The sequence below is a fragment of the Neopsephotus bourkii genome, unplaced genomic scaffold (genome assembly GCF_033783945.1).
Source record: "Neopsephotus bourkii isolate Nb327-2 ecotype Australia unplaced genomic scaffold, CSIRO-AGI_Nbou_v1 NB_1825, whole genome shotgun sequence".
In the NCBI taxonomy this organism is placed as follows: domain Eukaryota; kingdom Metazoa; phylum Chordata; class Aves; order Psittaciformes; family Psittacidae; genus Neopsephotus; species Neopsephotus bourkii.
The window spans coordinates 10,022,316-10,036,979 of record NW_026902298.1 but is presented as its reverse complement, the minus strand read 5'-3'; the positions used below and the strand labels follow the sequence as shown (position 1 = coordinate 10,036,979).

The 14,664-nt window shown below is 47.4% G+C and overlaps 1 protein-coding gene across 1 annotated transcript; it reads left to right on the top strand.

Annotated features, from left to right (window-relative positions):
* The first annotated feature begins 2,887 nt into the window (after positions 1 to 2,887).
* Positions 2,888 to 14,235, top strand: LOC133207084 (transmembrane protein 178B-like). The gene is made up of 4 exons (XM_061343661.1): positions 2,888 to 3,449; positions 9,783 to 9,896; positions 11,103 to 11,240; positions 12,591 to 14,235. The coding sequence occupies exons 1-4, from the start codon at positions 3,071 to 3,073 to the stop codon at positions 12,833 to 12,835; spliced, it is 876 nt and encodes a 291-aa protein (XP_061199645.1). The 5' UTR covers positions 2,888 to 3,070; the 3' UTR covers positions 12,836 to 14,235.
* The last annotated feature ends 429 nt before the right edge of the window (positions 14,236 to 14,664 follow it).

Genomic DNA, 14,664 nt, shown 5'->3' with positions numbered 1-14,664 from the left:
TCACAACTGAAAGAAAAGGTTCTAATCCAGCTTCCTCTTCCTGCTGCCATGGCATTCAGAGCCAGAAGTGGTGGGGTCTGATTGTATTTCTCGGCTGCTAGTCTGGCTTCCCTGAAAAGCATCACCAAGTGAGTTGCTTGTCTTTGAGGGGAGAGGTTGCATGGTGATTGTCCAGAGTTTTGCAACCATGTTTTGTTATGACTGGTTATTTTCTTCATCTAAACTACTCTATCTGGTACCATAGAGTCATAAAACAGCTAGGGTTGGGAAGGACCTTAAGATCATCTAGTTCCAGCCCCACTGCCATGGGCAGTTAACACTAAGCTGGTTACCTGCCATGTGGGATAAAGGCATGTTCATCAGATGTTCTGTGTAGTCCAGGAAGAGTCCAGGAAGAGTGAAAAGGATTTTCTCTACCCTTCAAAAATGTATTCAGAGCATGTCTTATCTCACTCTTCATTTGGGAGATTTTCAGCCTATAAATACTGAACGGTAGTACATGGTTCTTGGTTCTTATGAGAAGTTGCCCTTAGAAAGGAGGAAACCCAAGGTCTGGAAGATGAAGACAGGTAAGTGCTCAAGGGCATGATTTCACCATCTGGGGATTTTGCCAGCATTTTTACATTTTGGAATCTCTGTCCCTGGCTTTGCCATACTCTGGCTGTGCTGGTACCTCTGCCTGCAGGGCTGTGCTATGAGCTTCCCTCCCCCTTTCTCAAAAGCAATCAAAATTAGCACGGATTAATCAGCTGCCTGGTTTGCAGGCTCCACAAAGAGCAGCTCTGACACAATTGCAGCAGCACAGAGAGGAGAACAAGTGGAAGGAGTCTCATACATGAGAACATTACAGGGTGATTATCTTGCTGAAGCTTCTGTCTTCTAAAACTATAGCCTGAGGAACTAATGTAGAGTAGGGTGTCACAAAAGGATTGCAGATTTAGGAAGCACGAACACTGGGATTTTTCCAGGAATGAGCTGTTATAATGGAAAGATTTGTCCATATTATCTAGAAGAGTGATTGTATGTGATTATTTTTTTCCATTCTTGGTGTAGAAGACAATTTAACTGGTATGTGTAGGAAAATCCTTTTGACAGCAGCTCTTTTCAATTTGTCTGCCTTGAAGGCACTAATGTGCAGCTGCATGGATGCTAATCTCATCTGTCCAGTGCAAACGGCTAAAGAGGATCATGCTGCAATGTGGTTAAAACAAGCTTTAGCTGTGGTTCCTGCGAGTTTCTACCAATGTTAGTGCTCTGGGGACAGTGGTAGTACCCTGTTTTTGGCAGGGTCCCTGGAGAAGTGCTAGAGAGGGCATTTAGGCTGAGAGACCAAGAAGTGACAAGGGGTGTGTGGGGGGAGTCTGAATCTCCTGCAGGTGAACAGTTGCTCTTTTCTGGGGAACAATTTAAAGTAGAATCATAGAATAGTTAGGGTTGGAAAGGACCTTAAGATCATCCAGTTCCAACCCCCTGCCATGGGCAGGGACACCTCACACTAAGCCATGCCACACAAGGCTTCGTCCAACCTGGCCTTGAACACTGCCAGGGATGGAGCATTCACAACTTCCTTGGGCAACCCATTCCAGTGCCTCACCACCCTTACAGTAAAAAACTTCTTCCAATCTAAACTTCCCCTATTCAAGTTTTAACCCATCACCCCTTGTCCTATCACTACAGTCCCTAATGAAGAGTCCCTCCCCAGCATCCCTATAGCCCCCCTTCAGATACTGGAAGGCTGCTATGAGGTCTCCACGCAGCCTTCTCTTCTCCAGGCTGAACAGCCCCAACTTTCTCAGCCTATCTTCATACAGGAGGTGCTCCAGCCCCTGATCATCCTTGTGGCCTCCTCTGGACTTGTTCCAACAGCTCCATGTCCTTTTCATGTTGAGGACACCAGAACTGCACACAGTACTGCAGGTGAGGTCTCATGAGAGCAGAGCAGAGGGGCAGGATCACCTCCTTCAACTTGCTGGTCATGCTCCTTTTTAACAAAACTAAGGAGGGGGACTTTATGAGGGCATGTAGTGACAGGACAAGGGGGAAGGATTTAAGCTGACAAAGAGGATGTTTAGATTAAGAGTAAATTCTTCCCTGTGAGAGTGCTGAGGTGCTGGCACAGGGTGCCCAGAGAAGCTGTGGCTGCCCCATCCCTGGCAGTGTTCAAGGCCAGGTTGGACACAGGGGCTTGGAGCAAGCTGCTCCAGTGGAAGGTGTCCCTGCCTGTGGCAGGGGATTGGAACTGGATGAGCTTTAAGGTCCCTTCCAACACAAACCATTCCATGGTTCTCTAATTTTAACACTGGACATTAAATTTGCAGTTTAGACGTACTGTATCAGTAGATCATTTTAGCTAGAGGCCAGAACTGAAAACGCAATAACCTAACAACTGGCTTTGGAGACTGATACTGCTGCAGCTGGAGGAATAAGACCCATAGACCAACCAGGATCAAAAAGGATTTTGTGCCCTTGGAAATGCTGCATTTAACTAATGGCTTGGCTTTAGCCTGCTTCTCATTGCATGAACTCGATTGGCATTTTTCAGCTCTTTCAGGCCTTATTTTCCATTAACTGATAATGAAGGGCTGAGGAGAACTACTAACCCCAGTGTCAATCCATGCTGCCGCTAGCGTGTTTGTATTTCATTTACGCTCTAAGAACGGCTCGATCCCGTGGTGCCGGTGCTGGCAGGACACGGCAGCTCTGGCCTCGGAGGGCCGAGTCCCGGCCAAGAGGAGGCCGCCGGCGCGGTCGGGCCCCGTTCGCTCTGGCTCCACACGGGCCGTTCGCTGCGCGCGGCCCGGCCGTTGCTGACCGTTAGCGCGGCCGTTGCCCCGAGCGCAGGCCATGAGGGGCCTCGTGCCGCGGAGCAACGCAGGAGCTACGGCGAGGAGCGGCCCCGGGACCCCTCTGAGCCGGCGCTTAGAGCGCGCTGAGGGCTGTACCGGTGCGGTACCGAGCTCGGACCGGCTCCCGGTGGCCCCGTTTCCCTTCCGGGGGCGGTGCCGCAGGCGGAGGCCCCTAGCCGGGCTGCAGGGGAAGCGCCCGCCCCTGCCGCCCCCGGCGCGGTAAGATGGCGGCTGCGGCTCAGGCGCTGAGCGGCTCCGGACTGCTGCTAGCAGCCGCTGCCCTCGCCCTCCTGGCCGTGGCCATCGGCACCGACTCTTGGTACGAGACGGACGCGCGGCGGCACCGTGAGCGCTGCCGCGGCTTCGGCCACAAGCGCAGCGACCCGCCCGGCTCCATGTCGGCGCCCAGCTCGCACCTGCCCCTCCGCGCTCGGCCCCCGCGGGCCCTGCTGCCCGGCCGGCCCCCGGCCCCTGCCCCGGCCGCCGCCGCCGCCGCCCTGGACTCGCACTGCGGCCGCCGCTTCAACTCCACCGTGTCGGGGCTCTGGAGGCGCTGCCATCGCGCGGGCTACGAACCGGACAGCGAGGAGCTCATCCGGAAAGGTGACGGGGAGCGGGGGCGAGGGCGGCTCCGGCCCTGCCGCTGTCCGTGGTGCTGAGGCCGCTGCCGGCGCGGCGCGGTCGGAGCCCGGGTCTGCGGGTGCGGCCGCGCTGCTGCGGTTGTTCGGGACGGCGCGGGTGCAGCCCCGGTGCCTCCGGCTGGGCCTGTCGTGAGGGAAGGGGCGAGCGTGGCCCCGGGCCGATCCCGGGTCTTGTACGCGTCCCTTTCTGCTTTAAATGCTGCAGTGCTGGGTGGGACCGTGTCCTCAGAGAGCCCCTTCTGTGGCCCAGGGCAGGGCTTGGCACTTGAGTGAGGGCTCGGTGGGCATTTTCCTACGCCTGACACCTTCGTGTTACTGAGCACTGAGAGTTTTGTGTATAAACAAGTATTGTTTATGGCTCCGTGATACCTGCAGCTGGGGGAAAGGGACCTGTTGTTCTTGTTCTACCATGGGGGAGTGCTCCTTGCTGCAGTGGATTGCCAGGCCTTCCCTGTGACAGATGTCACTCGGGGCTTCTGGGGTGACAGGGCAGAAAGCTGTACATCTTCTGTTGTGGCACATGGTAGAAAGCCAAGCAGTTCAGGAAGTATTAATGAAATTGCTAGACTGGATGGTATAAATTATGTAGTGGCCTGACCCATTAAAGCAAAATAAACGATGTCTAAAACTAGCTTAGGATAAGAAATGTCATGTATGGTTGATGATAAATAACAGGACTTATTGTTCCAGGAGGTACATATTAGGACAGGGAGAGTAGGAGTTGGGAGAAGTGCTTCCACTGAGGCACAAAATGGAAATGCTATCTTAAGAAAGTGGGAGCAGTTCTTCGGTGTGGCTTCCAACTGTGACGCCAGTCCTGCACAGCAGAGGATGGATAGACTGGCGCTGTGAAGCTCAGCTCATCTTTGTCCGTTCTTTCCAGTACGCAGCAGTGACTCTTGTAGCAACTCTAGTGCTGTGTGATTGGCTTCTTTCTCTATTTAATCTCTTAGGATCCATTTTATGCGCTTTCATTTCCATGTTGGTCTCATTTCACTAAAAGGCAGCTCATTAATTTCTTTCTATTAATTGTGCCTGTCATGTAAAATATTTATCTCTTTTTCTTTTGCTTACATCAAGCTAAATGTCTTCGGCTCCCCTTTAGGTTAGCAAAGAGTGGGGAAAGGGTTAGGAATAATACTAGTTTGGTCCTCAGTAGTTACGTTTTTAAGGTATTTTCCCATTTAAGGTAATGGTGAGACAGAGACACTAGAGCCTGCATTGTGCATGCACAAGGACATTACAGGGTGGTGAATGATCTTCCTCAGGGTCTGATGTGTAAAACTCCATGGGCTCTAAATCCAAAAGGTTCTCCTACTTTCTTTTTCATTACAGCTGTCCTAATAAAAGACCTTGCCTTTCCCTGCAAGCCTTGCTTCCCTTATTTTCTTTGCCTATTGGGTCTGCAGTTGTTACTGTAAAGATTTATGTGTCATCTTATAGAGGGAAATTATTAATAATAGTTCTTGTGGAGTCAGATCTTTAAATAGATACGACTCTCTTCTTATCCCTTCCCCTGACCTGCTTTACTAGCAGCCTTGCCTTGCTCCTGCTGTGTGTCTCTTTTCTCTGACAGCTGTGATTAAGCAGCCTTTTCCCTCTGACACTCAGGTGCGGCTCTGCCTGAGTTGTTCTCTCAGGCACAATACTAGGGCTGGGGCTTCCAAAAGGAAAAATGTGGGTGTTTTTTTCCCTGTGTGAGCTGAAGATCACTATGTGCACCTCTGAAAGGCCTACTTTCTCCTCCATTTGCACTAAGTTTTCAGCCAGCATTTTGGTGATGCCTTCTTATATTCCTAATATTCCTTAAACTGCAGATTTTCATAGGGTTTTAGTGACGGAGGACTAAATCTTTTGGTGACAGGCTAGTGGTAATTTTGTCTTAGGTTTATATTTATATTCTCCTTTTTTCTAGTGCCTCTGGAATAAGGCTTCTTTCCTTTCTGGGTCTCTCATGAATTCTGAATACATGACTAATAAATACCCTTATCCGTTTAGATAATGCCATGGATTTCTGTCCTAAGCTGCTGTTAATACAAAGCAGCTCTGCCTATACTTTTATACCTGAGCCTTTTAGCTGATGACACATATACATGCATACATTTCTGTGGTTTTTAAATGTAAAATATTTTCACTTCATCTATTTAAAAGAAAAAAGCAGGAGTCAAAAAATGTGGTGCAAAACTGGGAGGTGGGAAATGGTGAAATGTAAGAGGCAATGATGTGTGGGATTTTTCTTAAAATGCAAAATCACTATTTTGGAGCTGTGAAAAAAATAGTTTCATTTTAAAAATACAATTAAGAAAGCAAAAGAAGAGAAAATGTACAAACCAAATGGGGGAAATGGAGATTAGCAAGCAGCAAAAGATAGCAGCCAAAGAACTGAAACACTGCTGGGGAAACTTAAGAGGATCTGTGTGTGTGAAGGGAGGGACTGTGAGTGTTAAGAATTTGAGCAGTATGCATCATCTTATAGAGGCTGTGCTATGTGGGTTACACACTGGGTAACTGGTGAGGCAACAAAAACCTTTTGCACAGAGAATTCTTAAGCATCGAGGTCCTGCAGGAATTTGTTGTGTGCTGTTTAGTGATCTTCTCTAGTAATATGAAGAAAGTGTTCCTTACAAAATGGTGACAGTAGAAAATGATTCATGGGGAAAGATCCATTCTAATAGGCTGGTTTGGATCACTTGGTGGGCTTGGTGCTTTGGATAGCTTGGACTATATGCATTTTAGCACCAGCAAATGGAAGGAGTTAACAGATAAATGTTCAATGCTGTTATTAAGCTGGGGCTTTCACTGCTTTTCAAGCTTGCTCTGAAAACACTGCGGTGAGAATGGTACGTCTCACCTTTACTGAGCAGAAGTGACTGCTTAGTACCATGATGTAGCTGAGAAAGTGAGAACCACTGGATGCTTAAGCAGAGGAACACGTTGGTTTGTGGCCACAGTGAGGCCTTTCAGAGAAAATTGCTCAGTCCTGGTGCCTGTCCTTCCCATCCTTTCCAACTGGTGGTCAATTGGAAGAGTTACAGGAGTGACTGTTAGATCTGTAGAGCATGTATTGTACTGGCATATTTAATAAACTCAATCTGTTAGGTAATGGCCATTAGTAAATATGATCTGTAAGTAAATATGATCTGTAGGAGTTATCATGGTGTTTTAAAGGAAGGTTGATTTAGTAGCCATTGGGTGACGATGTGGACAGAGTGGTCCTATAGCTGTGATGCTCTCCACAGTCCTGGGCAGAAATGGTAGGAGTAGGCCAGGGAGCTTCAGTGGCCACTTGGTCTCAGGGCATGAGGGGAGGGAGGGCTCAGTGTTAACTGCACATGGCTGCTCCCTGGCCTTGAGAGCCAAACTGCTGTAAGATAGGACTGGGCCAGGTAGAAGAACTGAAAATGAGAACCCCTCCATTTCCTCCTCATGACACCCGGCACATAGGCAGTGTAGAGAAGAGAACCTGCATGCTTCAAAGTCAGAGAGAGACAAAAGCTAAACTGAAAGTTAGGGAGTGCTGAAGCCAGGATTACAAATGGAATATGTCACAGCAGGCCTGGATCTGGGTCTCCAGGTGTCTGGCAGCTCAGGGACAAGGGGCCTGTGTTCTGTCTGCATCTAGCCAGCATCCTCTGATCTTTCCCAGCCTTTGTGTTCAGTCAGAAGGCAGCACTTGTCCAGGGACACTCAGATGTAGTGTCCAAGAGTTGTAAGGGGGTACGGAAGGGGAACATCTCTGCACTGCAGTCCTGAGGGGGGAGAAAAGCCCACGTTGAGTACAAAGTGTGAGGAAACGATGGCTGTGGGAGGGCACAGGGATGTGGCTCAGCCATGCCAGTGTCAGTGTGATACTGACGGGTGCAGTTCATTGCTGCTTGTGTTTATTTTTTAATCAAGAAGATTGCACACACAGTACATCTGCATAGTGTTCTTCTAATGCCATAAGAAATGCCAGGATCAGGCTGCTCGGGTAACCTTTTCTTTGTACATGTGCTTAATGGAAGCTAATGACATGAGCACCTGCCCCTTTCTGTCCTGTATTCTTATCGTACTCGTGTGCCAAAAAAGACAATGCTCAGTTACTTGTTGGTCACCACATGACTCTATTCTATTCAAGCCCTTGCCTGAAGGCCATGTTTTTAATTTTGACAGGCTTTCTTATGGTGCTACTTGTGTGTGTCCTAAACAAAGCAAAATGACTTTGCTAGTGGGGTTCTGAAGTGGAGGGCAGGATGCTGTCCCCATTTTATAGGCTGTGATTTAAGGTATGCAGGGGCTTAGGACAAAGGACTTATAGGAGTACCTTTGAAATATCCTTGACTATCATTTTGAGGCTGGGGGTTTGGGTTTGTTTTTTTCTCCTTTTTTCTTGAGTACTTGGAGAACAAGGTGTTGTATCGCTCTAAGTGCAGCCCCTGGAGAACCTGACTATATTTGTGTGCAGGATTAGAGATTCACTGAGAATACTGGAGGAAAGAACTGCAGATGCAAAATCTGGCCATGGTTGCCTGAGTGCATGCTGTGATTTTCTGGTAGGAAAGTGGACAGGGATTGAGCTGAGGCATCACCTTCACTTTTCCCTGCTTACCTGTTTCAGGTAATTAGCACTTGGAATTCTGGCCAAGAAAGGATTAGGAGTGAAGTTTTTAAACCAGGGGCAGAATGAATGGGTATTTGAAAACTTCTAAATAACTAGATTTGCATAAGAAGGTGGAGAAGTTTTCCTTTTAGTCTACAGGTAAACTCTGGTAATAACACAGAGCAAAGGTTTTCTCAGTGCTGTTTTAACTATGGAGTCCGTTGCTTTGATCATAAGGGATGTACATCTCTAGTCTTTGATTTTTACTTTAAAGAGCTGTAAAAGTGATAATCCTTGCTCTTATATGAATACTTCTTCATATGTAGTGTTTTATAATCAGACTGTGTGTGTGTATCTTTCTTTTCATGAATCCACTGCATTGTAATCTAAAACCTCATGTCACTAGTTTGTACCATATACATGTGTCTCAACAACACATGTAAATCATGTCTAACATTGAAACTGAATTTGGTCAACACTTACAGGTGAGATGTAATTAGATACTGTGATGTGCTCTACATGGCCCAAGTTCTTCATGCAGATGTTTACAGAGCTTTTGCATGTGAACTGACATTCTCTGTTGTCTTCCTGGTCCGTTTGCTCAGGCAGGACTACAGACTTGTGAAACCACAAAGAGGGAGCATTGCTCCAGGGCATGAGGGTGAAGGGCAGCAACTCTGTGTGTCACCAGGTCAGTACAGTCCCAGTGAACAATGTTAGAGAATAGAATAACTATTCCCACTGCTGTGGGAGCAGCACAAAGCTCGTTTTCTCTCCTGTGGTTTCTAGCGTCTTTTGTGAAGCTCATCATTGAGACTGCAGCTCCCTGTCAGTGGTTGCTCAGCAGCTTCCTTAGCTCACCGGCCAACTGATTGTTTCTGAGTGGTTCTTCTGCCCTAGCATTCAGATAGTGGTAATGATTCTACAGCCAGTGTTTAAGGGGAACTTTCTGTACTATTTCGCTCTTTATTTCACCTTTTTGGCTGTTCTCTTCCATCCCACCACCCATGTTTACTCTTCCCCTGGCCCTGGCTTTGTTTTTAACAGGGAGGGAAAGGCGCCTTCCTCTCCTTCCACCCCCTGGTATCTGCTCTGTTATCAGGTATTTTCTGAACTAAAAATCCCTTTCAAGAAGAGCATGGCTGTAAGTTCACATTTCCATCTGGGCACACTTCTCTTTAAGCTGTGGAAATGGAAGCAAGCTTACTTGGAACGGAAACAAGCCTACTTGGGTACTACTGTCCATCAAAAGTAAAGCAAACAGCCACTGACTACTGGAGCAAATTCAAACTTTTCTCCCATAAAGCTCACTTCCTAGCATCTACTCCAAGTGACTCAACTATGTGTTCTTACAGACAAAGCAGTGCTGTTTGTTAGTACTCAGCCACGTTCTTGTCTCCTCAGCCATCCCCAAAAGGCTGTACCAGTTACTGCACTTTAGGAAGCTTCTGAAGCTGTTTTTAGTGACTGTTGTTACTGTTTACCTTTAACTGTGCCTTCCTGAAGCCTGCCTGGGTCAGCACCTTGCTCCCTCTTTTCAGCAAGGCTCCATCCCCTCCTAATCCCCAAGGCTTTTGATGGAAATAGCTCTCTTTTTGACTTACATTTGCTCTGCTACTGAGCTAAGGCTGTGTGAGCACTGCTGGGCAGCCAGCACGGCAGCAAGTGCAAGGCACAGGGGTTTCATGCTGTTTCACACTGATGTCTCTCTTACAGGAGTTATTCAGCGCTGCACTGCTGTGAAGTACCACTACACCTCCAGCTCTCTGCCTCGCAATTTACCCATCAACATCACCAACACCATCCGGCAGGATGAGTGGCACGCACTCCGTAAGTAACCTGCAGGAGTGTTTGGCTTACTTAATGCTGTAATGCAGTGCCAAGTGTGGGCTCTCACTCAGCTGCCGCTGGGTGCTAAGCATAAATACCTATTTGTTAGTGAGGAAGGGCAAGCAGCTGACAGTGTAATTTGGGACATGAGATCTGGAGGGGCTTAAGTGGTGAATTCAGGAATACAGGCATGTATTTAGTGTGTTGCACAATGTAATCATCTGGGAACAGGCAATTCCTAGCCAGCTTACCGCAAAGGTAATCACCAAACTGTATGGATCTTGTTGCATTTTTCTGTGTGCACACCAGTGACCTGGTGCAGTTCCCTGGCAACAAGCTCTTGTAGCCAGCGTTTCAGTTTGTCTTTGCAACCTCCTGTTACCAGCTCCTGGCCCACAAACTGCCTCATCCCCAAGTCCTTCCCACACAGATGACTGACCTGTAGCCTGTCACTGAGAATGATTTAATCAGTTTTTTTCTGCTCCTGCTTCTCTCTGTGTTTGTTTTCTGGTCTGTTGCCTCCCATAATTCTGCCTAGACCCTGCCATGTGAGCCTCCGTGCTGAGGAAATCCAGCTAGAGGCTGAACTAGGAGACAAGAACAGCACTTTTATTATGGATGACAAAGTGCTGTTCATATCAGCGGTGCCCGAAGTTTATTTTAGAGCTTGTTACTGGAGTTGTTCCCATCATACTGTATTGATCTGCTGTCTGCTGCTGTCCTCCCACTAGTCCTCTTTTCCATTCAAAGTATCTGACTTCCATGCACTTTCCTTTAGTTCTCTTCAGCATCCCCTCACTTCTTTTCTATTTTCTGCAGACACTCACTCAACAAACTCCATCCCAGAGTAACACAGCACATGAAAAGCCAAAGCCCCTGCAGTAGTTATAAACAAACAGTTACAAATTGTTGCCGAATGAATGATGCCCCCCTTCTGTCCCATCCTGGGGAGTATTTAGCCGGTATTCCTCTTGATCAGGACAGGAATGCCCTCTAGCTGTGAAGTACTCAGCAGAAGGGAGTCAGGTGGATTCCATGAGTTTCAATGTAATGGGCACACTATCTATCTCAGAGAAGCTACAGGAGGACTCCATAGGTGAAGTAAAAACATTAGAAGCAGCAAATCTAAATCTGTCCCTTGGCTGTCTTGTCTGGCTGCTACTATCTTCATGTCTTTTCTTGCTTTTCTTCTTTGTCTTCTCTCAGATCTGCGGAGGATGACAGCGGGCTTCATTGGCATGGCAGTGTCCATCATCCTGTTTGGGTGGATCATTGGTGTGCTGGGCTGCTGCAAACAGCAGGAGCTCATGCAGTATGTGGCTGGGCTGCTCTTCCTAATGGGAGGTGAGAGCCTTTCACTTCTTCTCCTGAAGTCCTCACAGTCAGTATTGTTGGCTGGGGAGGTGCTCTTAAAAGTAAAGTCAGCCCACAGCAAACACAAGAAGCAGTTCTATAGTACAGCACCCCGTCAGCACAGTGCAGTTACCACTGGCCAGGATCTGTGCTTGCAAGAATATTTGCATGCCTCTGAGTAGACCCCCACTGTATGCACACATGCCTTCTGCTCTGGAGAGGTGATGTGTGGCCACAGGGACACAATGAGCATAGTCCTTTTGCTTGATCTGAGTGTGTGGAGGCTGTGGCTCCTGTCAGACAGCTCACCTCAGTTTTCCTTTGGGAATCTTAACAAACAAAACAATCAATGTAGAGTGCCTTTCTGCTGCTCAGAGATGCTTGCATCTTTGGGTAACAGTGAAGTCCAAACCCAGCCAAGCCTGGAGAACACTGACCCAGGGGTAAGGACATGAGCTCAGTGCTTGCCAAGGGTGCTGGGCAGCTGCACAGGAAACCACCCTGCTGACACAGTGTGATGTTAGAAAGGCTGGAAGCTAGGCTTGTGCTGTCCTTGCTCATCTTATGTGCTGCTTAACTGCAGGTTCCTTTGGGAACATTTTCATTTCTCTATAGCAGAACAGTGAGAGAGGAAAGTAGCATAAGCAGAACAAGTAGACTGGGGGCCCATCGAGTGCTCTGCACTTATGGTGATGGGCACCATACGCATAAGTACTGCTGTCAGCAGTAAGAGCTGTTATTAATATTTAGACAGAGATCCAGAGCTGGAGGGAATAAAATGATCACCTCAACCTTGAGCCTGGTGTATATTAGATGTACTGGAGAGCCTTGTGTTACATTTCTTTAGGGTTTTTTGCTCCTTTATGATCAGCGTGCTTAAGGAATGTGTAGCAGGTAACAAAAATCTGTGCACTGTCTTTGGAGCAAGCCTGGATGTTCCAAGTAGAAACCAAGCACAGCTGCACTTTGCAGCCCTGGGCTTCAGCTATTCCATCTTCCATAGGAGAGACTGCCCGAGTCCTGTCTGAAACCCGATGACATTAATCATTGGACATAAAGTCTCAGGAGACTCAAAACATGATGAACTACATATCACTTGAGGTTGAAATAGCAAGAGGGAGCTAAGGCAATACTGGTTATGTGTGAAGTACAGGCCTACATATTTTGCATCCCAGCACCACCACCCGACCTTGTAAGAAGAGTGACTGGTAGGACTATCAAAAAAACCTGGGTAATTCTTGATTTTGAAAACTCATGACTTTGAAAACACCTAGGGGGAAAAAAACAGTATTATTAACCTGTCTGAGGGCGGCGTAGAACCCTCTTGCTTTTCTCCTGCAGGTACATGCTGTATCATCTCACTCTGCACATGCGTAGCTGGGATCAATTTTGAGTTATCTCGCTATCCTCGTTACGTCTATGGGCTGCCAGAGGACATCAGTCATGGCTATGGCTGGTCCATGTTCTGTGCCTGGGGGGGCCTGGGCCTCACCCTGCTGGCTGGGTTCCTCTGCACATTGGCCCCATCCCTCAACACTTCACGGGCATCCGTACAAAAACCCAGACAAGAAAACGGGGCTGTGTGACCTCGGCAGGAGGGAGGAGAGACTCTGAGAAGCGCAGCCTGGGCAGAGCTGTGGGTTAACACCAGGAAGAGGTAGAACATCAGCGTGTGGAGAGCAGTGCCATAGCTGTGGAAACACTAGCCTGTGGGATGCTGCTACAGCCTCCAGGCGCGGACACAGACATTGCAAGTAACTCCAGGTTTGAATTATTGGTGATTTGCTCATTGATGGTTTAAGGGGGACAGTTCTTTTGATTTTTCTTCTGTTTACAAGGGATTAAGTCCAAGGCTGTGTCTTTTTTTGTGCCGTTTTTTGAACTGTACCTCCATGGTCCTGTTATTGTCCAGTTGTAAGGGATGTTTACGCACCAACTCTATTGCTGCAGGTCTGTGTAATTCAGACCCAAATTAGGGCAAGGAGCTATGTGAAGTTGGCTTGAACACTTTTGCAACAGGCGTGTCTAGTGTTGGCTCAGGCCATCATTTCCCAAAAGAACCTTGATCTAAGCCGAGGTTTAGGCCAAAGAATTAGCCCATTCTTAGTATTAATTAATTTATATCAGAAATCTGTTATATTCCATGCTGTGGTATCAGCTATTTACTCACTACTAAGGCTGTTTCCAAAAGGAGCTGTCTGTAACTGAGCAGCAAAAGAACTCTTACTGGCTTTAGGAAAGGAGGGGAAAGTTATCCTCAGCTTCTTACCCAGGTAAGGTTACTCACTTGGCTAACTACCATACCCTTGTTTTAACAGGGAGATGTATGCAACGTGCATCTTAAATTATTCCACTAGAGAGGGTGTATTTCTGAAAGTACGTCATAGTTTGAGCTGCTGGGATTAAACTTCAGCCCCAACTAATTTGTGGGTGCAACTCCTGTTCTGTGAAAGGAGATGAGTAATTCCCCCTGAGCTCAAATAGCAGTACTGCTAAAGCAGCAGATGTACAACCCCCTCTCTCCTATTAACATCCAAAGGAACCACAGTGTATTTTCCTCAGGAACGTGTGGCTTCTGCTCACTTCACCACTTGCCCTTTCTAATGTCAGATGCTCCCTGAGCACAGCGCATCCAGAACATGCACACGCTGCAGGAACAAGCTCCCTCTCCAAAACAAGCAGTGAAGAACCAGTGCAAGTACTAGGGCTAACTCAGGAACATCAGCCAAAGTACTCTGGGGTGCATTTGTCTTTCATTCATCTATTCTTTCTTCCCTCACATCCCCGTCCCTCTCCCAAGTGTCCAAAAACTGCACAGGTAAAGATGAGATGGCCAGCATTTGGAGATGTTTACATTGTATTTAAAATACAATACAGTGGCATGTAAGATACTTAATGCTAAAGTCAGTGTATTTATGAAAAGTGTAATTTTTAAATGGAAGTTGTAATTCGCAACTGGTATTAAAAGTACTGAAAGACTTGTTCAGTGGATGAAACCTTCAGTTCTTTCTGACTAATTACCAACTGATTCACCAGAGATCTCGCATCAGCGATGGTGTTAAAAGCTTCCAGAGTTGAGGTGAAATGACAAAGTTAAAACATGAATCATAGTCACTTCTCCCTTGCAAAATGAGTGTTCAGAAGTTTCAAAGACTAACAAAGCTGTACAGTCTGTTCACTGACAACAGGCAAAACCAAGGCTGCCGTCTGAGCTGCTGTTCATCCACTTCAACATACACTTACTTACTGCAGTATAACCTGTTGGTCCTCATTCAGAAGCAGCAGACTACGAGTTAATCCAGCTCTAGGAAGAGGCTCCAAAAGGCAGCATGATGGGCACCATGACAGGAGGGTCTCACTTTCCCTTTTGCAGATGTAGGACCACCACGCAAGGGCAACAGCCCCAACACATCAT

Bases quoted from the DNA above. Each gene is read 5' to 3' on its own strand.
- LOC133207084 (XM_061343661.1), top strand. From the start codon at position 3,071: ATGGCGGCTGCGGCTCAGGCGCTGAGCGGCTCCGGACTGCTGCTAGCA. The intron at 3,450-9,782 runs GTGACGGGGAGC...TCTCTCTTACAG, and splicing joins CGAGGAGCTCATCCGGAAAG to GAGTTATTCAGCGCTGCACT. The intron at 9,897-11,102 runs GTAAGTAACCTG...GTCTTCTCTCAG, and splicing joins GGATGAGTGGCACGCACTCC to ATCTGCGGAGGATGACAGCG.